This window comes from Macaca mulatta, chromosome 1 (genome assembly GCF_049350105.2).
Source record: "Macaca mulatta isolate MMU2019108-1 chromosome 1, T2T-MMU8v2.0, whole genome shotgun sequence".
In the NCBI taxonomy this organism is placed as follows: domain Eukaryota; kingdom Metazoa; phylum Chordata; class Mammalia; order Primates; family Cercopithecidae; genus Macaca; species Macaca mulatta.
Window position 1 is genome coordinate 197200025 of NC_133406.1, and position 26753 is coordinate 197226777.

At 48.2% G+C, this 26753-nt stretch overlaps 3 protein-coding genes across 6 annotated transcripts in view; 2 read left to right on the forward strand and 1 right to left on the reverse strand.

Annotated features, from left to right (window-relative positions):
- Positions 1-26753, forward strand: part of MED8 (mediator complex subunit 8) — a 417118-nt gene that overhangs the window by 322593 nt on the left and 67772 nt on the right. The window lies entirely within an intron of this gene.
- On the forward strand, positions 15615-18363 carry HYI (hydroxypyruvate isomerase (putative)). 3 transcript variants are annotated; one of them, XM_001094962.5, is made up of 8 exons: positions 15615-15929; positions 16017-16128; positions 17199-17313; positions 17505-17583; positions 17672-17721; positions 17806-17875; positions 17979-18113; positions 18211-18363. In XM_001094962.5, exons 1-8 carry the CDS (start codon positions 15731-15733, stop codon positions 18321-18323), a joined length of 873 nt encoding a protein of 290 aa, XP_001094962.1. In that variant the 5' UTR covers positions 15615-15730; the 3' UTR covers positions 18324-18363. The 3 variants fall into 3 exon arrangements, with proteins under 3 accessions (XP_001094962.1, XP_077816758.1, XP_014992916.1); XM_077960632.1 differs by having other exon boundaries at positions 17979-18095; XM_015137430.3 differs by having other exon boundaries at positions 17979-18363.
- The window catches only part of SZT2 (SZT2 subunit of KICSTOR complex), a 62604-nt gene continuing 54216 nt past the window's right edge, over positions 18366-26753 (reverse strand). For both annotated transcript variants that reach the window (XM_077960174.1, XM_015137379.3), the window contains 14 exons: positions 26420-26687; positions 26239-26318; positions 26029-26154; positions 25710-25909; positions 23531-23621; positions 23256-23336; positions 23099-23173; positions 22351-22564; positions 21823-21976; positions 21551-21673; positions 21038-21443; positions 20794-20910; positions 19348-19416; positions 18366-19189 (listed from right to left, as the gene is read on the reverse strand). In XM_077960174.1, the coding sequence (XP_077816300.1) occupies positions 19046-19189; positions 19348-19416; positions 20794-20910; positions 21038-21443; positions 21551-21673; positions 21823-21976; positions 22351-22564; positions 23099-23173; positions 23256-23336; positions 23531-23621; positions 25710-25909; positions 26029-26154; positions 26239-26318; positions 26420-26687 (2148 nt within the window). In that variant the 3' untranslated portion in view covers positions 18366-19045. The remainder of the gene's footprint in view (positions 19190-19347; positions 19417-20793; positions 20911-21037; positions 21444-21550; positions 21674-21822; positions 21977-22350; positions 22565-23098; positions 23174-23255; positions 23337-23530; positions 23622-25709; positions 25910-26028; positions 26155-26238; positions 26319-26419; positions 26688-26753) is intronic.

Genomic DNA, 26753 nt, shown 5'->3' on the forward strand with positions numbered 1-26753 from the left:
GGCTGCATAGGTGTAAGAACAAAGGGATAGTGGTGGGAGTGGTCCCTCTCACTATCATACCTAATAATCCATTTAAAGACTTAAAGACTATCCTTGCAATCTTAGGCTCCGTGGATCTGAAGGTCCTAGTGTTCAAAGTGGTAATTCTTCTACCAGGAAAAATGACCGTTGTTCCAGTGAACAGACAAATAAGAAGCCCTCTTTCTTCACTGGGGCAATTGGTCCTGATTCCCAGAGGATAATTTTGTTGCTGGTATATGGTAGAGCCAGAAGAATGATGTTCAGAGCACCTCTTAGTCCTCTCTTGCTCTAAAGTCCTGGTCAGTGGAAAACTGTGACAACCCAACAATGTCAAGACCATCAAAGATTCAGATCCTACAAGAAAGAATGTTAAGAATGTTACGGTCACTTCACTAGGTAAAGACACCCATCCACCTGAGGTGCTGCATGAAGACAAAGGGAACCTGGATCGAGTGATGGAAGAAGGCAGAAGTGATTAGCAGTTTAGGCCCCATTCCCAGCTATGGAAATGGGGACTATAAAAACTGGTTTTATGTTCGCTTACTGTTTGCTCCCTGTATTAGCTGCTGCTGCTGCTGCTGCTGCTTCTGCTGCTGCTGCTTCTGCTTCTGCTGCTGCTGCTTCTGCTTCTGCTGCTGCTGCTTCTTCTTCTTCTTCTTCTTCTTCTTCTTCTTCTTCTTCTTCTTCTTCTTCTTCTTCTTCTTCTTCTTCTTCTTTTTTCTTTTTAGAAAGAGTCTCACTCTGTCACCCAGGCTGGAATGCAGTGGTGCAATCTTGGCTCACTGCAGCCTCAACCTGTCAGGCTCAAGTGATCTTCCCACCTCAGCCTCCCAAGTAGCTGGAACTAGAGGTGTGTGCCCCACCACACCCAGCTAATGTTTTTTCTTTTTGTAGAGATGGGGTTTCACTACGTTGCTCAGGCTGGTCTTGAACTCCTGGGTTCAAGAACTCCTTCTGTGTCGGCCTCCCAAAGTGCTGGGGGATTACAGGCATAAACCATTGCTCCCGGCCTCCTGTATTAGTTTTCAGGGTTATACAACAAATTATCACAAGTTAGGCTGCTTAAAGCCACACCCATTTATTAGTCCACAGTTTTGTACGTCAGAAGTCTAGGCCTGGTGTACATGGCTGGATTCTCTGCTCAGGGTCTCACAGGAGTAAAATCCAGGTACTGCATGGGCTGCCTTCTCATCTGGAGCTCAGGGTCCTTCTCCAAGCTCACACGGTTGAGGCAGAATTCAGTTCCTGTGACTAGAGAACTGAGGCTCCATTTCCTTGCTGGCTGTCAGCCGGGGGCTGCTCTTAGCTCACTGAAACCACCCACACTTCTTGCCACAAAGCCCTCTCCATCTTCAAGGCCACCAATGGAGGGTTTTTCATGTATCACACTTCAAATCTCTTTCACCAGGAAGAGCCCAGTTCCTTTTAAAGGCTCACCCAATTAGGTCAGATTTACCTAAGATAACCTCCCTTTTCTAACTGATTTGGGAACTCAATTGCCTCTGCAAACTCCCATCACAGCAGCCCTTGATTTGTGTTTGATTGAATAACTGGGAGAAGGTGTGTGGCACTTCAGGGTGCAGGAATTTGGAGAGGCTGTCTCTGAATTCTGCCTACCACACCACGCCTCACTTTTACCCAATTCCTTATTTGAAGAACACCGGTGGAAGTCATGCTTTAGGTTTCAGGGGGAATTATGCCAGATTGAGTTTGCCTCTTGGTAAAACAGTAGCCAATGGGACTTTGTGCATTCCCTTTGATGAGGACACGAATTTTTCACCCATATCAAAGATAAAAGTGTATACTGAGGGAAGAAAGAGAACTGTGCCAGATATATTCTATTTATGCCCCCAGATCTCTTTCCTCTTCTCTCTCTGCCCAAGTAGATGGACCTGTGTTGATTACATCAATGGCTTCCCTTGCCCTTTGACTCTGTTTGCTTTATCAAGCAGGGAGGTCTAGCAGGAGATTAGGGGGAGAAAAGAGAGTAAGGTCAGGTTATTTATTTCTTGGGCTTCCTCCCTGTAGGCTTGCCTTGGCTACCTGTCTCCCACAGCCGGGGGCTTCTGCTCCTCTGAGGGCAATTATGACTCTCTCCTCCTGGATTCCAGTAACTCCTGTGCCCCTCATCACCCTTGTAGGCCTCAGAGGCCCTAGGTTGCTGCAGTACCCCCTGTATCTCCTCTAGATTCTGCCTACACCTTCATAAATAGTCCTGTTATTAAATCTCCTGAATTATCCTAATTTGAGCGTACCATCTGTTTTTTGTTTGGACTCTGACTGATTCAAGAACCTATTAAGAGATAGACACAGGAATGTGGCAGATGGAAATACAAATATTACTTTTATTACCATCAAAACTGATACTGGACAATATGGCTTAGGTCTGCTAGGCAGACAGGTTTGCTAATATTTCACTCCTGAGGTCAACTGCAAGGGCCGGCTCCCGTAAAACTTAGGGGCAGGCATGGAGGCAGAACAGGGTGCATGCTTTTTCACAGAGGGGAGGGAGGATGTGGCTGAGCTGAGCGTTTCGGCTTCTTCTTCTGCCAAAGTTACCCACCAGTTGAGTCACTTCCCATCCCCAGGGTAAGACTGGGAAGGTGGGGCAAGAGGCCAGGAGCCTTATTCTCAAAGGCTCCTTCCACAAAGGAACAGAGTCCCGAGAGTGCCAATATTTTGAATAGTGAATGACACTTTAAATAAAATCGAAAGATAAGCAAAAACAACTAAACGTTTAATATTCAGAGTTTTTATAAAGGACTCCTCTAAACTGATTAATTAAACACTGAGAATCCAACTGATAGCCAAGCAGAATGGCTCACGTCTGTAATCACAGCACTTCGAGAGGTTGAGGTGGGAGGATCACTTGAGGCCAGTGGTTTGAGACTAGACTGGGCAAAAATAGCAAGACCCCATCTCTACAAAAAAATATAAAAATTAGCTGGTGCGCTCCTGTAATCTCAGCCACTTCGGAAGCTGAGTAGGGAGGATTGCTTGAGTCCAGGAGTTCAAGGTTACAGTTGTGCCACTGCACTCCAGCTTGGGCTACAGAGCAAAATCTTATCTCAAAAAAAAAAAAAAAAAGAAGGGGGACGAAGATTTCAAATAAGCAACTCACAGAATTTTTATTTTTTTATTATTATTATTTTTATTTATTTTATTTTTTTTTTGAGACGGAGTCTCGCTGTGTCGCCCAGGCTGGGGTGCAGTGGCACGATCTCGGCTCACTGCAAGCTCCGCCTCCTGGGTTCACGCCATTCTCCTGCCTCAGCCTCCGAGTAGCTGGGACTACAGGCGCCCGCCACCACGCCCGGCTGGTTTTTTGTATTTTTAGTAGAGACGGGGTTTCACCATGTTAGCCAGGGATGGTCTCGATCTCCTGACCTTGTGATCCACCCGCCTCGGCCTCCCAAAGTGCTGGGATTACAGGCTTGAGCCACCGCGCCCGGCCAGAATTTTTATTATTATTACTCCTGAGGTTGAACATCTATCCAGATCTGGATAGATGTTCAACCTCAGGACTAGTTGAGGACTTGATTCTTACAAACGTTTTTTCCCCTTCAGGTTGGTAAACATTTTGAAGACTGACATTATCCAGTGTTGATGAAGACACGGGGAAACAGACACTCTTAGGGGCTGTTTAGTAGGAATATAAGTTGATAAAACTGAAGGACAATTTGGCAGTGAATTTGAACCTTAAATGTGCATATCTTTTGACCCAGAAAGTCCACTTATGGAGACCTAAGCTGGAGAAATATGCATATTTGTATGCCACAAGAAAGCATATACAAGGATGTGTATTGCTTGTTATAGTAAAGATTTGGAAACAATATTGTTACCTATCAGTAGGGAAACAATAAAAACATATCTTTAATATAAACACAGTTAAAAGACTGGCTAAAGGGAGAGAGCACAATAAGGTAAATTGATTTTATTTTTTTATTTTTGAGATGGAGTCTTGCTCTGTCATCCAGGCTGGAATACAGTGGCACAATCTCAGCTCACTGCAACCTCTGCCTCTCAGGTTCAAGTGATTCTCCTGCCTCAGCCTCCCAAGTAGCTGGGACTACAGGCGCATGCCACCACGCCTGGCTAATTTTTGTATTTTTAGTAAAGACGGAGTTTCACCATGTTGGCCAGGCTGGTCTCAAACTCCTGATCTCAGATAATCTACCCGCCTTGGCCTTCCAAAGTGCTGGGATTACAGGCATGAGCCACTGCGCCTGGCCTGATTTTATTTTTTTAAGGGAAGACTTCCTATATATATTGCTAAGGGGAAAAACCAAGTTGTAAAAAATACATACATAACACCATGGGTAAAATTCATGAGTGTAAACATTAAACGAGGGAAGGATAGGATTGTGTAGTCAGGGTTACTGAGATTTTTTCCAAATTACAAACTTAATGTAAAAAACTGTTTACACCTGTAGCCTTTGAGTTATACAAATGCTGGTTGTATTTAAGTTTGCATGTGGTTGAGTGTGCCGTTAGTTACCATTCCATAAGTTGAGACTGCCAAGGGCCTTTGTGTGTTACCAACAGGATGCAAATGTAAGGGAGGGGCCCAGAAAGCTTTCTGGATGAGATCCAGAATATTACCACCCAGGAATAGAATATAAACTAAAGATACAGGGCCGGTGATAGGAACTTCCTTTTAAAGACAAAAATGTATAACATGGAACAGCAAATATTATAATATTCTTCTAAGAATATAGATGATAGCTCATGCAAGCACAAATTTTCTAAAGTGACTCAATGCTGTTTTGTATAATGCTATTATTATTCAATGTACTGTGTGTGAGATGATTCTGTTTAAATCTACTGAAATTTTAGTTACAGAGTTCTAACGTAGATGTACCATGGATATTCCCGTATGAATGCTTGGATATAATAGAAAACTATGAAAGAAAAATTTTACCCAAGATTTAGTTTCCTTTTTGACATTGTTACAAGCTGTCATGAATCCATATAATATGGACTATTACTGGTAAAATTGAGTAAAGTAGGAAAGAAAAATTCCGAAGCTTCAGAAATGCAGGCTCAATGGCTCAAAAAATAATAATAATAATAGAGTGACACTTGAATGTTGATATTCCTAAATCTAGACAGCTATAACTGAACACATGGTTGGGTGTGAAAATGTATAACATGATATATGGAATCTGATTTGAGCAGACTGTAGGAAAGTAGTAGAAAGATTAGTAGCTCAAACAAGAAAGTTGAATAGAAATGAGGATGCTCTTGTTTAGAACAAGATAGGAAAGAGTTTAAAGAAGACTGGATGAAATAAAACACATTAGTATAATGTGTGAAAGACAAAGATTGCTCTTAGACACTGAAGTCCCTAATTCTCTGTCCCAACCTCCACTGTAGGTTATATGAAATTATATAAATTCATAAATTGATATAAATACATAGCCCCAAAGCCCCAGATTTTGGGTCTTTAAATTTCTTTTTACCGAGAGATCCAAGTATTTCCTGCAATGTGCACAATGCTAGATCTTTGGATGGGAAAAGCAAGTTAGTTCTGGGTTATCTTGATTTTGGAAACAGTTAAGATGAAGTAAGAAGGCCAACCTGGCTGGGCACGGTGGCTCACGCCTGTAATCCCAGCACTTTGGGGAGGCCGAGGCAGGCAGACCACGAGGTCAGGAGATCAAGACCATCCTGGCTAACACGGTGAAACCCCGTCTCTACTAAAAATATAAAAAATTAGCCAGGCGTGGTGGCGGGCGCCTGTAGTCCCAGCTACTCAGGAGGCTGAGGCCGGAGAATGGCGTGAACCTGGGAGGTGGAGTTTGCAGTGAGCTGAGATTGTGCCACTGCACTCCAGCCTGGGCGACAGAGTGAGACTCCATCTCAAAATAAATAAATAAATAAATAAAAATAATAATAAAAAAAAGAAGGCCAACCTGGTTGATTCCCTTACAGAAGCTCCAAGTGCTAAACATAACGCCTCTCTTGGTTTTTCTTTGCCACTTCTCTTTGTACAGTTAGCTCTGGCTGACTGTCCCCATGAGTATGGTTCTATTAGGATGGAGAAAAGAGGAAACATATATCAGATGGGCAACCTGCAACATCTGAAAGAGGTATTGTGGCTGGGCCAGCTTGGGTCAGGTGCCCACTCACTGACTAATCACTATGACTCAGAAGAAAGAATCATATAAGAAGATGATAGTTCCATTCACACATTAAGGTGAGGAAGTGGTGAAAGTGATATAGTTCCCCCGCCGGGCGCGGTGGCTCACGCCTGTAATCCCAGCACTTTGGGAGGCCGAGGCGGGCAGATCACAAGGTCAGGAGATCGAGACCACGGTGAAACCCCGTCTCTACTAAAAATACAAAAAATTAGCCGGGCGCGGTGGCGGGCGCCTGTAGTCCCAGCTACTCAGGAGGCTGAGGCAGGAGAATGGCGTAAACCCAGGAGGCGGAGCTTGCAGTGAGCCGAGATCGCGCCACTGCACTCCAGCCTGGGCGACAGAGCGAGACTCCGTCTCAAAAAAAAAAAAAAAAAAAAAAAAGAAAGTGATATAGTTCCCCCAAACAAGGGAATTGTTCCTAGAAAAAGAAAGAGATCCTCTATTAATAATCAACTGTGGCTAATAAATTACCCTGAGACTCAGTGACTTAAAACAGCAAACATTTCCTACCAAAGAGTTTCTGTGGGTCAGGAGACCAGGTATAGTTTAGCTGGGTATCTCTTACAAGGCTGTAAGCAAAATGTGGGCCAGGGGACAGGGATTTTAAGGCTCAATCGAGGGAGGATCTGCTTCTGAGCTCACTCATGTGGCTGTTGGCAGGCCTCAGGTTCTTGCCAGCTGTTGGCTAGTGTATTAGCTTGGGCTGTGATAACAAAATACCATAGACTGGGTGGCTTCAACAATAGTCATGAATTTCACACAGCTCTGGAGGCTGGGAAGTCCAACACCAAGGTGCCTGCAGATGTGGTTCCTAGTGACGGCTTTCTTCCTGGCTTGCAGATGCTGCCTTCTCAATGTGTCCAGAGAGAAAGAGAGAGAGAGAGAGAGAGAGAGAGAGAGTGGGGGGTGGGGAGCAAACTCTGGTTTCTCTTCCTCTTCTTATAAGGACACTTATCCCATCATGGGATCCCACTCCCATGACCTTATCTAGACCTAGTCACCTCCCAAAGGCCTCATTCCTAAATGCCATCACATTAGTGGTTAGGACTTCAACATATGAATTTTGGGGAAATGCAAACACTCAGTCCATAACAGCCAGAACATCAGTTCATTGACACATAGGTGTTTCCACAGGGCAGCTCACAACATGGCAGTAGGTTTTCCTCAGAACAAGTGAGTGAAAGAGTGAAAGGAGCCAAGACAGAAGCCACAGCCTTTTTGCAATGTAGTCTCTGAGACGACATCACACCACTTCTGCAATATTCTGCTTGTTTGAAGTGAGTTGCTAGGTCCAGCTCACAAACAAGGGAAAGGCGGTTCATGGGGGCATGAATACCAGGAGACAGAGATAGAAGGAACCACTTTTTGTTTGTTTGCTTTATTTATTTTTTGAGACGGAGTCTCACTCTGTTACCCAGGCTGGAGTACAGAGGCGCGATCTCTGCTCACTACAACCTCCACCTCCCAGGTTCAAGCAATTGTCCTGCCTCAGTCTCCCGAGTAGCTGAGATTACAGGCACGCACCATCACGCCCAGCTAATTTTTGTATGTTTAGTAGAAATGGGGTTTCCCCATGTTGGCCAGGCAGATCTTGAACTCCTGACCTCAAGTGATCCACCCGCCTCAGCTTCCCAAAATGTTGGGATTATAGGTGTGAGCCACCCGCCTGGCTAATTTTAATTTTTTTTTTTATTTTTCATAAGTTATTGGGGGATGGGTGGTATTTGGTTACATGAGTAAATTCTTTTTTTTTTTTTTTTTTTTTTTGAGACGGAGTCTCGCTCTGTCGCCCAGGCTGGAGTGCTGTGGCCGGATCTCAGCTCACTGCAAGCTCCGCCTCCCGGGTTCCCGCCATTCTCCTGCCTCAGCCTCCCGAGTAGCTGGGACTACAGGCGCCCGCCACCTCACCCGGCTAGTTTTTTGTATTTTTTAGTAGAGACGGGGTTTCACCGTGTTAGCCAGGATGGTCTCGATCTCCTGACCTCGTGATCCACCCGTCTCGGCCTCCCAAAGTGCTGGGATTACAGGCTTGAGCCACCGCGCCCGGCCTGAGTAAATTCTTTAGTGGTGATTTATGAGTAGTATATGCCACACCCTATTTGTAGTCCTTTATCCCTCACCTCCTCCCACTCTTCCCCCCAAGTCCCCAAAGTCCATTGTATCATTCTTATGCCTTTGTAGCCTTGTAACTTAGCTCCCACATATCAGTGAGAACATACAATGTTTGGTTTTCCATTCCTGAGTTATTCCACTTAGAATAAGTCTCCAATCTGATCCAGGTCACTGCAAATGTTATTACTTCATTCTTTTTTATGGCTGAGTAATATTCCACCATATATATATAATATAATATATATTATAGACATATATACTATATAATACAATATATCTTATAGACATATATACTATATAATATAATATATATATAATATATATATATCACAGTTTCTTTATCCACTTGTTGATTAATGGGCATTTGGGTTGGTTCCACGATTTTGCAATTGTGAATTGTGCTGCTATAAACATGTGTGTGCCAGTATCTTTTTCGAATAGTAATTTCTTTTCCTCTGGGTAGATACCCAGTAGTGGGACTCCTGGATCAAATGGTAGTTCTACTTTTAGTTCTTTATGGAATCTCCACACTGTTTTCCATTGTGGTTGTACTAGTTTACATCCTACCAGCAGTGTAGAAGTGTTCCTTGTTCACCGCATCCATGCCAACATCTACTGTTTTTTGATTTTTTTATTATGGCCATTCTTGCAAGAGTAAGGTGGTATCACATTGTGGTTTTGATTTGCATTTCCCTGATCATTGGTGATGTTGAGCATTTTTTCATATATTTGTTGGCCATTTGTATATCTTCTTTTGAGAATTGTTTATTAATGTCCTTAGCCTACTTTTTGATGGGATTTTTTTTTTTCTTACTGATTTGATTGAGTTTGTTGTAGATTCTGGATATTAGTCCTTTGTCAGATGTATAGACTGTAAAGATTTTCTCCCACTCTGTGGGTTGTCTGTTTACTCTGCTGACTCTTCCTTTTGCCATGCAAAAGCTCTTTAGTTTAATTAGATCTCAGCTATTAATCTTTGTTTTTATTGCATTGGCTTTTGGGTTCTTGGTCATGAAATCCTTGCCTAAGTCAACATCTAGAAGGGTTTTTCCAATGTTATCTTCTAAAGTTTTTATAGTTTCAGGTCTTAGGTTTAAGTCCTTAATCCATCTTGAGTTGATTTTTGTAATAAGGTGAGAGATGAGGATCCAGTTTCATTCTCCTACATGTGGCTAGCCAATTATCCCAGCACCATTTGTTGAAAAGGGTGTCCTTTCCCCAGTTTATGTTTTTATTTGCTTTGTCGAAGATCAGTTGGATATAAGTATTTGGGTTTATTTCTGGGTTCTCTATTATATTCCATTGGTCTATATGTTTATTTTTATACCAGTACCATGCTATTTTGATGACTGTGGCCTTAAAGTATAGTTTGAAATAAGGTAGTGTGATGCCTCCAGAATTTTTATTTTTGCTTAATCGTGCTTTGGCTATGCGGGCTCTTTTTTGGTTCCTATGAATTTTAGAATTGTTTTTTCTAACTCTGTTAAGAATGATAGTGGTATTTTGATGGGGATTGCATTGAATTTGTAGATTGCTTTTGGTAGTATGGTCATTTTCTTTTTTTCTTTTTCTTTTTTTTTTTTTGAGACGGAGTCTTGCTCTGTCGTCCAGGCTGGAGTGCAGTGGCATGATCTCGGCTCACTGCAACCTTCGCCTCCCAGGTTCAAGCTATTCTCCTGCCTCAGCCTCCCTAGTACCTGGGGCTACAGGCGTGCAACACCACGTTCAGCTAATTTTTGTATTTTGAGTAGAGACGGGCTTTCACCATATTGGCCAGGCTGGTCTCAAACTCCTGACCTTAAGTGATCTGCCCTCCTTGGCCTCCCAAAGTGTTGGGATTATAGGCATGAGCCACCGCGTCTGGCTGACAGTATGATCATTTTCTTTTTTTTTTTTTTTTTTTTTTTTTTTTTGAGACGGAGTCTCGCTCTGTCGCCAGGGCTGGAGCGCAGTGGCCGGATCTCAGCTCACTGCAAGCTCCGCCTCCTGGGTTCCCGCCATTCTCCTGCCTCAGCCTCCTGTGTAGCTGGGACTACAGGCGCCCGCCACCTCGCCCGGCTAGTTTTTTGTGTTTTTTTAGTAGAGACGGGGTTTCACCGTGTTCGCCAGGATGGTCTCGATCTCCTGACCTCGTGATCCGCCCGTCTCGGCCTCCCAAAGTGCTGGGATTACAGGCTTGAGCCACCGCGCCCGGCCTGTATGATCATTTTCACAATATTGATTCTACCTATCCATGAACATGAAATGTGTTTCCATTTGTTTGTGTTATCTATAATTTCTTTCAGCAGTGTTTTGTAGTTTTCCTTGTAGACGTCTTTGAACTCCTTTGTTAGGTATATTCCTAAGTGGTTTTTTTTTTTTTTTTTCCAGCTGTTGTAAAAAGGGGTTGAAATCTTGATTTGATTCTCTGCTTGGTCACTGTTGGTGTATAGAAAAGCCACTGATTTGTGTACATTAATCTTGTATCCGGAAACTTTGCTGAATTCTTTAATCAGTTCTAGGAGCTTTCTGGAGGAGTCCTTAGGGTTTTCAAGGTAAACAATTATATTGTTAGCAAACAGGGACAGTATGACTCCCTCTTTACCAATGTGGATGCCCTTTATTTCTTTCTCTTGTCTGGTTGTTCTGGCTAGGACTTCCAGGACCATGCTGAAGAGGAGTGGTGAGAGTGGGCAGCCTTGTCTTGTTTCCATTCTCAGAGGGAATGCTTTCAACTTTTCCCCATTCACTATTATGTTGGCTGTGGGTTTGTCATAGATGGCTTTTATTACATTAAAGTATGTCCCTCATATGCCAATTTTGCTGAGGGTTTTAATCATAAAGGGATGCTGGATTTTGTCGAATGCTTTTTCTGCATCTATTGAGATGATCATGTGATTTTTGTTTTTAATTCTTGTTTATGTGGTGTATCACATTTATTGACTTACATATGTTAAACCATCCCTGCATCCCTAGAATGAAACCCACTTGATCGTGGTGGATTATCTTTTTGATATGTTGTTGGATTCGGTTAGCTAGTATTTTGTTAAGGATTTTAGCATCCATGTTCATCAAGGATATTCATCTGTAGTTTTCTTTTTTAGTTGTGTCCTTTCCTGGTTTTGGTATTAGGGTGATGCTGCCTTCATAGAATGAATTAGGGAGTGTTCCTTCCTTCTCTGTCTTGTGGAATAGTGTCAAAAGGATTGGCACCAATTCTTGGAATGTCTGGTAGAATTCTGCTGTGAATCCGTCTGGTCCTGGACTTAATTTTGTTGGTAATTTTAAAATTACCATTTCAATCTTGCTGATTGCTCTGTTCAGAGTATCTAATTCTTCCTGATTTAAGCAAGGAGGGTTGTGTTTTTCCAGGAATTTATCCACTTCTAGGTTTTCTAGTTTATGTGCATAAAGATGTTCATAGTTGCCTTGAATGATCTTTTGTATTTCTGCAGTGTCAGTGGTAATATTTCCTGTTTTGTTTCTTAGTGAGGTTATTTGGATTTTCACTCTTCTTGGTTAATCTTGCTAATGGTCTATCGATTTTATTTTATTTTATTTTATTTTATTTTATTTTATTTTATTATTTTTTGTGACAGGATTTTGCTCTGTCACCCAGGCTGGACTGCAGTGGTGCAATTATGGCTCACTGCAGCCTGGACCCCCCAGACTCAAGCGATCTTCTCACCTTGGCCTCTGGAGTAGCTGGGACTACACACACATGCCACCATGCTTGGCCAATTTTTATATTTTTGTCGAGATGGGGTTTCACTAGGTTGCTAAGGCTGGTCTCAAACTCCTGGGCTCAAGTTATTCTCCTGCCTCAGCCTCCCAAAGGGCTGGGATTACAGGTGTGAACCACCCGCTCTGACCCATTGGGGACCATTTTGCAGGCTGCCTGCCATAGGTTCTGGGCAGATAATACAATAAAAGATCACTATACTGAGCAGTGGCAAGTTGAGTCTAAGAAGTGATCATTATAATTCAAACCAGACAAACAATAAGAACAAGCTGAACCTGTAGAAAAATCTTGAGATTATAATGATACCACAATGAGGATGTTAATATCAAATGTGTTAACAGACGGCAGTAAATGCATACAGGTTTTAAAAATGTGTTTTTATTAAATATAAAACAGATATAAAATGATATTTATAAAATATATGTTAACTCTAAAGAAGAGTAGTAAAGTTAACATACATGAATGTGCTATCCAAGGTAGGAGAAAGGATAACTAATGCTTTCAAAGGCTCCAATGCTACCCTCTTCCGTCCTCCTCTAGAGGTCGTCACCATTATGCTGAATTTTGTGATAATTATTCACTTGTTTTTCATTGTTTTACCAGGGATATCCATATTCCTACACAAGATACTGTTGGTTTTCCCTGCCTTTGACTTTTTATCAATGGAATCACACTGTATGTATTTCTCCGTGATTTGCTTCTTCCTCTATAGATTATGTTTCTGAGATGTATCCACTTGATGCTTTCATAATGATGTTTTTCAGTTCCAATTAAACTTCACTAAGCTCTTCATATATTGTCCTGTGTTGCAAGGTGGGATAAGACATAGCCGAAGGTGAATAAAGCAAATAATTTTCATGGACATTGCACTCCTTATATATTTATTTGGGCATATTATGTGAAGGTGTTGTAAGGGAATTAAGGGGTAAGTGAGTCATGTATGTCTAGTTTATACATAATCTTGTGTTAACAAGAACAAACTCAGTTTTATCATTTGAGCCACCAGCTTTCTCTTGTACAACATGGTATGACTGTACTATTACACAACTCACCTATGTATGTATGTATGGACATTTGAGTTAGTTCCATCTTTTTGCTACATAAGTAGTTCCGCTGTGAACATCACTTTACTTTTTGCCTGGTACACTTGTGCAAAACTTTCTTCAGGGGATACATCTGGGAAAGGAACTGTTGGATCAAAGGCATATCAGCCTTAAGAGACAAGGCCAAATTGTTTTCCAAGGAGGTTATAGTGATTTACACTCCTATCAGCAGTTGTTCCAAATCCTATCCAATATTTGATAATGTCTTTTTTATTTTTGCCAATCTGAAAGGCATAAAATAGAATTTCATTGAGGTTTTGATTTGCATTTCACATGAGTTGTAATATGTTTTACTGCATTGCCAAATGCTATCCAGTGATCAAATGAGACTCTGAACTCTGTACTAAAGTTTTTGCCATTATCCATGCAACTATTTACAAATTGTTGTTACTTTAATACCACACCTGTGCAAATTATTTGGTTAAAAGCTAAATACATATCTGTGAAGTACAATAAAGCCGGAAAAAAAGGCAAATGCAAAGAATCCAAACTTGTGATAACTTAGTCTCATGCCTGTGTTGCAAGGTGGGATAAGACATAGCCAAAGGTGAATAAAGCAAATAATTTTCATGGACATTGCACTCCTTATATATTTATTTGGGCATATTATGTGAAGGTGTTGTAAGGGAATTAAGGGGAAAGTGAGTCATGTATATCTAGTTTATACATAATCTTTACTGCCCTAAGGGATGTCCAAGGAAAAAAGGGGTGGACCATTGGGAGTTGGACACATTTTGTTTCTGACGCAGAGCTCAGCAGATGGTGGTGCTTTCAACATCATAAATGGAATTTGCATACTCAGAGATCAACAGTGAGGTGGTAATAAAGGAATTACTTCCTCTGGATGTTACTCTGTATTGTTGATTTTGGATTGCACACACACTAAAGTTGGGATTGATTCCAATGTTAAGCTTAGTGAGATCTTGACAGGACGATACCCAAGAAACACATTCCAAGACAAGGCAAAGGTCCTAGTATAAAACCAGTTGCAAATGAGCAAGAAACCAGGTGATCAGTGTCAGTTGGCAGCAGTCTGTTCTTGGAGGCAGAGCTGAAGAAATGGAACCTTCTAAGCATTTGGGTTCACCACGGGATCAGGCTGGATCCCTGGTGTCTGAGTTAGCCTCATTTGAGATGGAGTTGAGTGTTGACAGAACAATCAGTGGAAGCTGGGTGTTCCTAATGTTGCACTTTCAGCTTTTCTGTCAAAGTTAGCACAGACGATAGATCAAGATGACGTTTACTCATGAACTGTTGGGATATAGATTTATATTTTTCAAAGGAAATTTAAGACATCAATAACTTAGATATGTTCCTATTTTTGACCATGTAATTCTACCCCTAAGAACCTGCCCAATCAGGTGGGTTATTGTAGATGAAAGTAAAATCATTCAAATTATCTCAAGAAACATTAAGATGCTATACAGACAAAGAAACCCAGGAAAGTCTAAGCATCCCAGCCTTAAGTGCACAGACCTGGGGGCAGCTATGGGTTTGGGCACCCCTGGGACGACATGGGCTTCCCAGTGTGCTACCTCTATTCACAGGACTTGGTTCCCCTCCTTTCCGCTCTAGCTTTTCTTTACCATAGGACTCTGTCTTATGTCGTTTCTACAGCCCAGTCACCTTCTGGCAACACCACCTGTTGACTCTCAGCATTTCTTTGTTTGAACTCTTGATTGGTTATCTTATCTTTCCAAACCACGCAAGTAAGAGGTCTTTGACCAGTCTATGGATTGGCTGTCCTGGGATCAGATGACCTCCCTGGTCCAATCAGCTGAGGCTAAGGCTAAGAGAGGACAGCTCACCCATAGCTGCTCAATGGTGCCGTTTCCCTTGCAAAAGACAAACGGCGTGAACGGGCCAACACTGTGATGGACATCTCTAGAAAAAGACTTGAAAAAGAGTCAGAGATAGGGACTAAGAAGAGCATGAAAGTGCGCTTGCAGCGCGCGCGCACACACACAATATCCAACCACAAAGTACAATAAATGACTTGCTGCTTAGGTGTGCAACAATGAGCAGCGAAGGCACAGATTTTGAAGGCTATTGGAAAACACGAGGAAATGCTCACAAAATAATATTCCATGAAAAAGGGCTATAAAACCGCATATACCGAAAGATCACAATTTCCAAAGAAAAAAACTGCATATTTTAAAATTTGGACGGGAAAGCTAACAGGCTAGTGGTGTGATAACTGGTGGTATAAAAGTGCTTCTTTATTTGGTTATACAGCTTTCAAATGTTGCTTAACGAACAGATAGCATTTTTATAAACAGAGGAAAGACTCAGTATTAAAGTGCACGTCCCATCATTGCAACCTGGCCCTCGGGCAGCCAGCTCTCTCTGGCCCCGCGTCCGGCTTTCAGGTCCGGGAGCCCGGCCTCCCCAGCTTCTCCCGGCGCGGGCCCCGCTCCTTTTCCGGCCGCCCTCGCCCCGCCCCTTCGCCTCTCCCCGCGCTCCCTTTCTCGCTCACGGAAGGCGCTTTTCGCGAAGGCCCGGATTTTTACAGCACTTCGCTTTTCTAACCCGGAAGAGTGCACGTTTGTTCGCAGGGCCAGCAAGGAGAGCCCCGCCCCGCCCGCCGCCTTTGGAGCCTTCGGACTCTGCCCGGCCCGGCCTCCCCAGGCATGGCGCCGCTGCGCTTCTCCGCCAATCTGTCCTGGCTGTTCCCCGAGCTCCCCGGCCTCCCCGCGCGGCTGCGGGCCGCGGGCAGCTCGGGTTTCGAGGCCGTCGAGGTGGCCTGGCCGTACGCGGAGCCGCCTGAGGCGCTGGCGCGCGCCGCGCGAGAAGCGGGGCTGCGGCTTGTGCTGATCAACACGCCCCCGGGTGCGCCGCGGGCCGGGAGACTGGTGGGGGACGGGGCGCGGGCAGGGGAGTGCCCGAGTCGGGGGCTGAGGCCCGTTCTCTCTGCAGGAGACCAAGAGAAGGGGGAAATGGGGCTGGGGGCCGTCCCCGGGAGACAGGCGGCCTTCCGAGAGGGGCTGGAGCAGGCCGTGCGATACGCCAAGGCCCTGGGCTGTCCCAGGTACCCCGCCTCCACCCCAAGCCCCACCCCTCTGTGACCCATGACCCTGCCTCAGGTTCAGGTAGTCGAGGACCTGAGGTCTGAGACGCTCAGGAGTCTGAGCCCACTGGCCTATCTCCGCCTCTGCGGTCCTGGTCCTTTGTAAATTGCCTTTTGTATTTTATCTGTCCTGTGCCAGTCTGTTTGCCACTCTTTTATGCTCACCCCATGCTGGCATCCCATGCTGGGAGCTCAGTCTGCCTAGGAAGATAGGAGAGTAAATATATGCAGTGATCCATTTGAGGACAGCCCTATTCCAGGAAGCTGTGGGAGCAGGGGTAGGCACCTAACCCTGTCTGGATCAGAGAAAGCTGCTTACAGGTAGTGATGCTTGGACTGTCTTCAAGGAGTGGGCATTGCTTGATGGGCAGAAGGTAAAGTATTCCCGGCAAGGGTGCTGTGGCAAGAGGCAGCCTGGTGTGTTCAGCAGTGTTCCTAAGGCTGTACATATATGTAGCCTGTTGGGGTGGGGAGGTCTGGAATGTCTGTTCAGAGCTGGATGTGGCTGATAAGATCAGGGGATGATGGGAGGAGGTGGACGGCTCAAATGGGGCTGATCAAATGTCAAATCCTGCAGAGGCCAAACAGGCTCAGAAGGTACTAGCAAGAGGGGATCACTATTGGTCAATGGTGGGGGCAGAAAAAAGATGGGAAGAGTCTAAGTAGTAGATGCAAGGAGAGGAAGTAGAGACAGCAGCACGGAATACCTGAGAAGGGCAAGCAAGGGTCAGGATAATTTTTAAAGGTGAGAATTTAGCAGGTTATAGGTTGAGGAGAAGGACCGAGGGAAGGAAAGGTAGAAAGTACTGGAGGCAGGGGGCGGTGGGTGGACGCTGAGGTGTCTGGGAAAGGGCTTCCCCTCGGCCGTTACTGAAGTGTCTCTGAAAAGCGCTGGGATGCCTGGGCATCGTGGCTCAGGTGCCATGGACTGGAGACCTGGGGAGACAGGCAAGGGCCAGCAGTGTCAGGGAATCCTGGAAGAGGTGCAGAGAGCCAAGGGAGGCAAGGCCTCCAATCCATCTTCCTCACAGGATCCACCTGATGGCTGGCCGAGTACCCCAGGGAGCTGATCGAATAGCAGTCAAAGCTGAGATGGAGATCGTTTTTCTGGAGAACCTGAGGCATGCAGCTGGGGTTTTGGCTGAGGTGAGAAAGGTGGAAACACACATGTACTTACATGTCTTTGTGGGTGTGCGGAGGAGGGGGTGCACAGTGGGGACAGCACGTGAGGCTGCCAGCCTAGGTCAGAGGGACAGGTGAGGGCCTTGACCAGTGACTGACTGATGGGGGACGAACTTGGGAAGGAGCTCTATTCACAGCACCCGACATGCTGCTAGGCGGACCTCGTGGGACTGCTGGAGCCCATCAATACCCGCATCACTGACCCCCAGTACTTCCTGGACACGCCCCAGCAGGGTATGACCCCAGCCCTGTCTCCTTCTGTCCCTTTTGATTCCTGTGCTCTTCTCGAGGCTCACGGCCCCCTCCCTGGCTTCTCTTACAGCGGCAGCCATCTTACAGAAGGTGGGAAGACCCAACCTCCAATTACAAATGGTAAGTGGAAGAAAGGGGGTACTTTGAAGACCGGAAGGAGGGTGGGGCCTGCGGGGTCTTGGACTGTAGTATCCTCTTCCCCAGGACATATTCCACTGGCAGATCATGGATGGGAACCTGACAGGAAACATCCAGGAGTTCCTGCCCATTGTTGGTGAGAGGAGCTTCCTGTGCCCTCCCACCCTTTCAATCCCCACATCTGTTCTTCAGGCCCTGGCAGGAGCCTGGACCCCACATTTGTCCACATCTGTCCCCAGGGCATGTGCAGGTGGCACAGGTCCCAGGCCGAGGGGAGCCCAGCAGCCCCGGAGAGCTGAATTTCCCCTATCTGTTTCAACTGCTGGAAGATGAAGGCTACAAAGGCTTTGTGGGCTGCGAGTATCAGCCTCGAGGTGAGGGGTGGCCCTGGGGAAGGGAGCTCTGGAGGGACTGGACAGGGGATGTTTTCTCCTTGTGGGCTGAGATGCCCAGGCCTCCCTCTCCCTACAGGAGACACAGTAGAGGGCTTGAGTTGGCTACGTTCATACTGGGATAGGCGGGGCCACCCCGAGGTGGCCAGTGAGGGCCTGCACACCACCCACATGCCTCCAGACAGCGAGTGAGATCCCATCTCCTCCTCTGCATTAAAGATGACCCGCTGAACATTGTCTTATGTCTCTGTTATGGGGTGGGGGGACACATAGTGTCTAACACTTCAGTTTCTCTGTTGCTTCCCTCCCATTGAGAAGCCAGTGCCAGGGTTGCTGTGGAGGTGGGAGAGCTTCTGAGCCCACCTTCTCATTAAAGGATGAGAAACCCAGGGTCTGAGAGCAAAGGGACTTGACAGTGGCCACAGGTGCTTCAAAGGCAAAGCTGGGATTGGAACCCAGTTGTCATCTCAATGGGAATGTCCAGCAGTGATGTCCAAGTGGGAGGTGAAGACCCGAGGGCTCAAGGGACACAGGTGGCTGACCATGGTCAAAGGCTGGGGGGCAGGATCAGGTAGAGGAGCTCTAGGGGGTAAGTTTTTGCCACCCCGTGTGAACTCCCAAGACTCTACCAGGTGGGCAGAAAGGAGTACCCCAGAAGGGCCCAAGGGGTCCTTGGGTTGACCTGACCCTCTGAAGTCCTGGATGGGTCACTGGCTGTGGGTGTTTGAGGAGGGCAGTTCCTGCCGCCAGGCTGGGGCAGCAGACCCCCAAGACGTAGTTGCAAAGCCTTTAGTGTCACTCAGTGTCTGACTTGCCCTGGGGCCCAGAAGGGCTGGTCAGTCCTGCCTCTGGCGGGCAATCTTGTAGACCCACGATTCGAGGAACAGTGACATGCAGTGGTCCAGTCCACTCTCTCAGAGGAGGCGGGTCCAGAGGGTGAAACAGGCTGTGTTGATGACAGACTCCAGGTGGTGGTAGGTGGAGACTAGTTGGGCGGGGGGGCTCTCGCTGTCCTGCGGCTGTACTGGGAAGGGCTCTCGGAAAACCACTGTCAGAGACTGTGGGGAACATGGTGGGGGTGCGCTGGTGAGAGGAGGGCATGGGTGGGGACAGGAGGCAGGGCTCAGAAAGGGTGGGCACCCCAACCCAGCAGGCTCCATACATTTGGGGTATGGCCTTCCACAAGGCTGACACAAAGCCCCCGACTTGTTCTCACCGTCTTTCCTAAGTGGGAGTCCAGAAACACCAGCACAAAGCAGTCAGTGAACTTCTGATTCAGCACAACCTGCAGTGAAAAGATGAGAAGGGGACTGAGGTCTCTCTCCCCCGAAGTGACACAGACCCTTCCACAGGGCATCCTGAGGTGAAGGGAGGATGAGGAGAGGCCTACTTCCATCTCCACACCTCACCCCGCCTGTACCCCGAGGTCACATAGAACCATGTCTCCAAATTGAGCCTCAGTCCTCATCCTTGCTGGCTTGCCCGTCAGCCCATCTGAGCTGCGTCAGAATGAGGGGTAACAGTAGATCCTGGAGGCCCCACACAGAGCCTGGTACGCTGAAGCCAATCAATGGAGAGTGCTGTACCCCTGGCACAACCTCCTTGCCTCCTGTCCTGGCACTCCTCTCTGACCACCCCTGGGATTGTCCTGTCCCCTTATGTCTGTCTGCTCCCTAACACTCTGCTTAGTGATCCATCCTGGGATGATTTGCTCTCCCAAGGCTTCAGTTACCACCTGTTCACAGAGCTGCTGCCTACGACTCTCCTGAGCTTGAATCCCTGGTACCCACAAACCTTGCAGACGGTGAAGGGCCTTACGGAGCCCAGACTCAACTTCCCCCAGGTTGGACTTGTCACCCTTCCTCAAAACCCGCTCCTGCTCCAGCCTTCCCACCACCGACAGGGGCACCCCCCTCTATTCACAACCGCTGACACTACTGCAGCCTCATCCTAACTGACCTCGGCTTCTCTGGGAGACCCTTCCTGCACCCTGAAATGAATCCTCTGCACAAGCACTGTGCTGCAGGACCCCTCACCTGGCTCCACCTCCTACTTTCTTACTTGAAATCTCTCATAACGCCTCCTCTCTTGAACCTCAGCTCTGGCCGGGCCCATCTCTGTGGGCTCCTTAATGCCCCATGCTCCACCACCGCAGCTCTACCTGTCCTTTACAGCAGCGCTTTCAAACTTCAGTGTGCACACAAATCACCTGGGGAGACTGACAACCTGCAGATCCCGAGTCAGCAGTCTCAGATGTGGCCGGAGAGCCTGCGTTTCAGCAAGCTCCCAGGTGCTGCGGCTGCTGGTCTGTGGACCACACTTTGAGTAACAAGGCTTCAAAGCCCAAGGGGTCCTTTCTGGGGCTCCAGCCTACTGACAAAGTTCTGAGAGCTCCTTGGGTTGTCAGTTCCAGAGCCTGGTCCTCAGGATCTCAAGCCAAAGCTTGTGTTCTTGGTGAGTCTTTGAGGGCAGAGCTGCTCAGAGAATCACATACTGTAGCTCGATGCCCGGTACTGGAAGGGTTTTACATGTATCTGTGGAGTCCCATTCTGTCTAGGCCTCCCTCCAGAGCAGAGCTTGCTTGGTCAGGCTGAGGGGCACATCTGTCTGGTGAGGATTTCTGCTATGTTGTCCTTTTCAGAGGAAGCTCAAGGGGACTTACCAGGTACTGAGTTCCCAAGTCTGGGCTTTGGAAATGGCGACAACTCTGGGGGAAGCGGCTTAGGAGAACTTTGATCAGGCTCTGGTACCAGGAGACTGTCATGGATAGGAAGCAGTCCTGGGGGAGGAGCCACAGGCCTGAGTCTTCTGTGCCAGTCACCTCAGATTCCTGTGCTCTCTGCCCTGGCTGCCAGTGGAATTCCTGGCATCTACCCCAGCTCTTTTGGGAGCCCACAGTCCCTTACCAGCTGGGGGTCGATGTCCCCAATGGATTTGGTATGGACTGCTTCTAGGAGCTCCTCCAGCTCTGCCAGGGCTAGGCGCCCCCCTAGCCGCAGTCTATCAGGCCCTGGTGGCTCCAGCAAGAAGAGGCGCTTCCAAAGGGTGTCCCGACGGCAGTGCCCTCCAGCCAGCCGTACCAGCTGAGCCAGTCGTGCCCGTGCCATGCCCACCTCTGCAGCCAGTGGTGGGAACAGAGGAGCCGGTCCTGGCGCTAGAACAAGCCCTGAGGCCTCCCCAGGGCTGCCAGCTGAACTCCCAGGAGCCTCTGGCTCAGGGGGCAGTCTGGGTGGCTTCCGGAAGCGGCGCATGTCAGCAGTGAGCCTGGGGAAGAGCTCTCGCTGGCTGGTGAGCACCACGAAGAACTGTAGCCTGGAGTGGGGAGCAGGGCAGGAGAGTGGCGGTCATAGCAAGAGACACACAGGGCAGGGTCGGGCAGGCTGGGAAATGGGCGTGTTCAGGGTAGGGGGTCTGCTGACCGCAGAACGTGCCGCTCAGCCTCTCCTTGCTCCTCAAAGGGTGCAGCACAGTGACAGACAAGCAGAGACACATCAAAGTCATCCTGGTGGCGAAGTCCCTCAGAATCCAGGTAGGAGCCAGAGCTGTGCAGGACAGGTTGGGGAGATGTCAACTCTGGGGTTCTAATGAAACAAACCTCACCCTGCCCAAGAAAACACGGGTCTCCCTACTGCAACAATGTCCCAGCCCCAGCTCCTGCAGCATGCATGCTGGATGCCCCTCCCAGCCTTACCTGTGCCATGCCGACACCAGGGCATACTCATTGTGTTCTGGGCCCCCTGGCCGGGCCATTCGCAATGGCTTCATGTGGTAAGAGCTGGCATGGTCAGCTACGTAGTTGTACAGCTGGTGGGCAGCGATGAGTGGTGTGGGGAGCTCCAATGTCCCTGAGGGGTAAGTAACAGGAGACAGCAGACACTAAGCCTAGGACAGACACACTGATCTGGTGGGGCACAGGGATGGGCGTCTTTAAAGCTCTGACTGGCAGGCAGAGTGGGTCTGCTTTCCTTAGGAGCTCCTGCATTCCTGTGGAACACTGAGATGGGACAAAAGTAACTCAGAGGGCAGGGAACATGTGACATGGGGTCCAAACTCTGGTAAGAAAGACACAGGACAGAAACATGGGGACATGATATGTGTGACATGAGGTAATTAACAACATGGGACCACTTGTCCAGGGAGGTAGTCCCACCAGCCCTGACCTGGAGGCACCTGTGGCCTGTTCTTTTTTGGGTTCACTGGCTTGCCCTTGGGCACTGACCTTGGTAAATGTGATTGCGGCCGAAGTGGGGTCCGTCGGGGTGGTGGGCCAGGAAGTGTCGCAGGAAGGTGGTGAGGTGGTAGCCATGCCGCAGCACCAGGTGGGCACCTAGTACGTGCTGGTGCACGAGGCGCAGATGGAAGTCATAGCTGAACGAATGCACATGCATCAGGTCTCGCACCTTGTCACACTCCTCTGTGAACAGCATGGACAGCTGGGGAGGCAGCAGCAGGAGACAGGGTTAGGGTGTGGCTGCACTGGCTGCCCAATACATGTTTCCCTCCTTCTGTGGAAAGAAGTGCAATTTTTCCCCTGCTGCTGTGGCCCAGTGGAATGCCCTCTGCCAGAATGGTTTCTGTGGGAAGGCCTCCTCATTCTAGCCTCCCTTTTTCATACTGTATTGTAACTACTTCCATGAAACTAGGGCCATTTTGAGACACTGGGCCATTCTGCTGTATCCCAGATTCCACTAGGGTCTGCCACAGACCCTAGATGACTACAGGCCAGACCAGGCACTGTGCTGCCTCAGGGCTACAGCTGAACACACTTTGGATGACCGACAGGGTCAGCCTGGTAGTGAGTGCAGCTCACCAGAATGAGCACTGACCTAGCCAGGCCACAGCACTGCATCAGTCACTAAGCCAGCCTGCCCACTGCATTACTCTACTGCCCAGCAAATGAGACATGGAGCCATGCTGCCCACAGGACACTGGGGTGCACTGACTGTGCCTACACCTCATCCACATACCTGTGAGTTGACAGCCTGCCCCATTGGGATTCGGGAACATTCCAGGGCAAACTGTTTGACACAGAAGTAACAGCCCTGGAGGGAAGGTGAAGATGAGATCAGGAAGGCAAGAGACAGGTGGGTCTGGCTCTCTCCACTCAGTGCTCCTCCTGCTTACCTGGAATGCCAGTTCCATGAGGATGATGCCCCCAGGCAGTGCCCGCTGCAGGTGGTAGGTGGTTACTAGAGAGCTAGTACTCTGAAGAAAGGAAAAACGGGGCAAGGATTGGGGGCTCACCAGCCTCGAATCAGTAGGGTGGAAGTCCCTTAGATCCTGACTTTAATGGTGTCAGTCTGGGATCAGTGACCCTGGTACATCACTCAGGGTCAATGACCTCAGGCCATGGGAAAGTAATTCAGCATCAGTAACTTTACCATTATATGACAAGTTACCTTGGGGCTCCCATCAGTCTTGGTTTTAGGGCAGGAGAAGGAGCCTCGACCCTCTGTTCCAAGGATAGCCATGGCCCGTGGTCGGCTGGTGCTGTAGAAAAGGAGGAGGGATAAGAGGATGAGGCAGGCAAGTGGCATGCAGTCACGGTGATCAGACCCAGAATCCGTTTTACATGGAATCATTTTGCAGGGGAGGAAACAGGCCCACAAAGGTGCCACTGTGAGTGGCAAGGCTGGGCCTAGAGTCCAGGTCTAGACTGCAGGGCCGGGCTTTCTCCACAGCAGCTGCTGCTTCAAGGGAGGCAAAAACAGTGCTCAGTGGGGAGGTGGAGTCTAAGCCTCTCTGCTACTGAGAGGGTGCGTGCTGGGCAGGAGAGAGAAGGGGGAGGGTGATGCATGTCTACGATTTGATTAGGAAAATTCAAGGAGATGCTTGATGCCTGGTTAGGTACCTTCCTCTGAGAGGGAAAAGCTGCTGTCTTTTGATTGTGGGATGGCAGTTCCAGGCTTTAAGAGGCATATTGCTCATCACAGTTTAGTGCAGAGGATAGGGGAGAAGGGAAGCAGGGGAAGGACTGGGAAGAAGGGACAGAACAGAAGGGGTCAGGGGGACCCACTCACGCCAAGGGGCTATAAACTGCCAGAATTCTTGCTGGGGGTCAAAACCTCTGGTGGAAAAAGTGTCCCATTTAAACCTCAAGGAAACTGGGACAAGACTTAGTGATTGTTAAAGATTGGCGGGAAGGGAAGGCCTGGCTTTAAATTTTGCTGCAGAAACTTTTTTTTTTAACTCAGTGTCTTGTTTTAAAAAGGAATTCAGATTTGGGGGGAAGAGCATAACTGATGGCAAGTGTGCAAATTAAAGTCCTTTAGACAAGCTCCTAGAGCTGGGAACTGTCAAGGCAGCAAGCTGTGCAGCTCCTCCCCAGGGTAGGAGGGGCCAGCCTGGCCTGAGATGGGATCACAGGAGAGGCAGGCACGCCTTCTCTTCCTAATGCCTGGAAGAGAGGTAAACCTGGGGAGTGGAGAGCTGGGCACAGAAACATGGGAGAGTTAGAACTGGCTTTCTGGACTACTGGCTTGAAAAGGTTCTAACTGAAAACAGAGGAGGGAGAACATGCCTTGATAAACTCACAAATCTGGAGACACAAAAGTAGCTGTGTGTAAGGTGAACAGCTCATTTTTCGCATACAGCTACTGGGAAAGGGCAGGGAACACAGAATCTGGAGAGGAACATAGAGCACGGGCCACAACCATGGGAATCTGAGATTTTAATCGTGGATGAAAAGGTGGCTGCAGAGTTGTCCCTGCGCTCAGGGGAAATGGAGGTGGTGACAGAGGGGCTGCCTACTTCCCAAGACTCAGACCTGTCAGTACTGGCCAGTGGGTGAACATGACCAAGAACAGGCCGAGGACAGTGATGCAAGTAGGCCTAGCATAGAGGTCCTTGGTGAGAAAAGGACTTCCCTGGGCCAAGAACCACATCAAATCTCAGGAGAGGTCAGTGGGATGATCAGGACAGGAATCATTAAGGCCTAGATCCAGAGGCTTAGGAGTATGTACAAGATTTACATGTGCAGGCCGGACGTAATGGCTCACAACTATAATCCTAGCACTTTGGGAGGCTGAGGTGGGTAGACTGCCTGAGTTGAGGAGTTCAAGACCAGCTTAGGCAACATGGTGATACCCCATCTCTACTAAAATACAAAAAATTAGCCAGGCAGGGTGGTGTGCACCTGTAATCCCAGCTACTTGGCAGACTGAGGCACAAGAATTGCTCAAACCCAGGAGGTGGAGGTTGCAGTGAGCCGAGATCGCGCCACTGTACTCCAGCCTAGGCGATGGAGCGAGATTCCATCTCCAAAAAAAATTCACATGGGGAGATGTATGCAAGCGTGTAAGTGTACAAGATATGTGTGGGCATGAGCTTTGTGAGAATGGACACAGTTCTGTGTACAAGTGTCATCATGAATTCCACAAAGCATACAAGTTCTGCAGGACACGTCCGAGGGCTGTGTGAAAGTATCCAAAACCCTCACACGTGTGCGAGCCTGGTGGGATGAACATGCACGGGCCCAGCCCGACTTGTCAACATAGGACCTTGTAAAAGGAGGAAGGGCCTGTGGGGCCTCACTTGCAGTGCAGGAGAAGAGAGAAGGGAAAGCAGGGACGGGCTCACCTGCGGGCAGGTGAGGGGGGCCGCAGTGGTACCAGCACAAAACCTATGCTCTGCAGATACTGCACATATTGCTGCAGGAAAGCCAAGCTCAGCTCCTTCAGCCAAGGCTCCTCACGGGCTCCCGGGGGCGACACATCCAAGGATTCACAGCTTGTGGGGGCCTCTCGGCTCCCAGACCCTGACTCAGGGCGATGGCGCCGCTGTGAGAGTAAAGATCAAGGAAGATTCTCCCCACTGTCAACCATCCTGCTGGGGATGGAAGAGGGGGGTCACTGTGGGGTAAGCAAAGGTCTCCTAGAAGTCTGGGAGTCAGCCTCACCTGCCCCTCAGGGAGTCCAGAGGTCTCTGGGGGCCCATGCAGCCAGGCAGCTGGGTCGAAGAGCATGGCTGTTGCACAGTAATGCACCAGGCGAGATGACTGCTTCAGGGTCTCCAGCTCTCCAGCCTGGGGAAACAGGGCAGTGAGCATGACGCAGTGACGGGGCAGGATCAGAGATCCTCGAGGAAGATGCAAGCTGGGGTCACTCACACTGATGGGCATGGTGGCTGGAGTAGAACGCTGCTGCCAGGTTACAAACAGGTTTTCCATCTTCATCTGGCGCTCCAGCTCTGAGGGTTGAAGGCATTGGTAGTAGCCCCAGGCATTGTCACCCGCTTCCTCCCAGACTCCACAGATTTCCTGTCCCTGCTGCCTGTCCCAGTACCCTCACCTCTGCGCTCTGCCATCTTGATCTCTAGGAACTGTTGTCCATGGTAGGTGACAGGATCAGGAGGTCTGGGCACAGGACCAAGTATGGAGCTGGGGCGGGCAGCCGTGATATCCCTTAGGGCCTCGTCAAAGGGGAATGTGTCCAGGGGAAGGGGACCCCCACCACGAGAGGACCCACTCAGCCGGCCCTGCTCACGGCTCAGCGGGGGACTTGCACTCCGGATGAGGGTCTCCACTTCCATGGTTGGCAGCAGGAATGGGTTTGGCTCCTGAGAGACGGAGCATTGCAATGGGTTCACAGCCTTTGCCCTCGGACCCTCTCTCTCATCCCATGG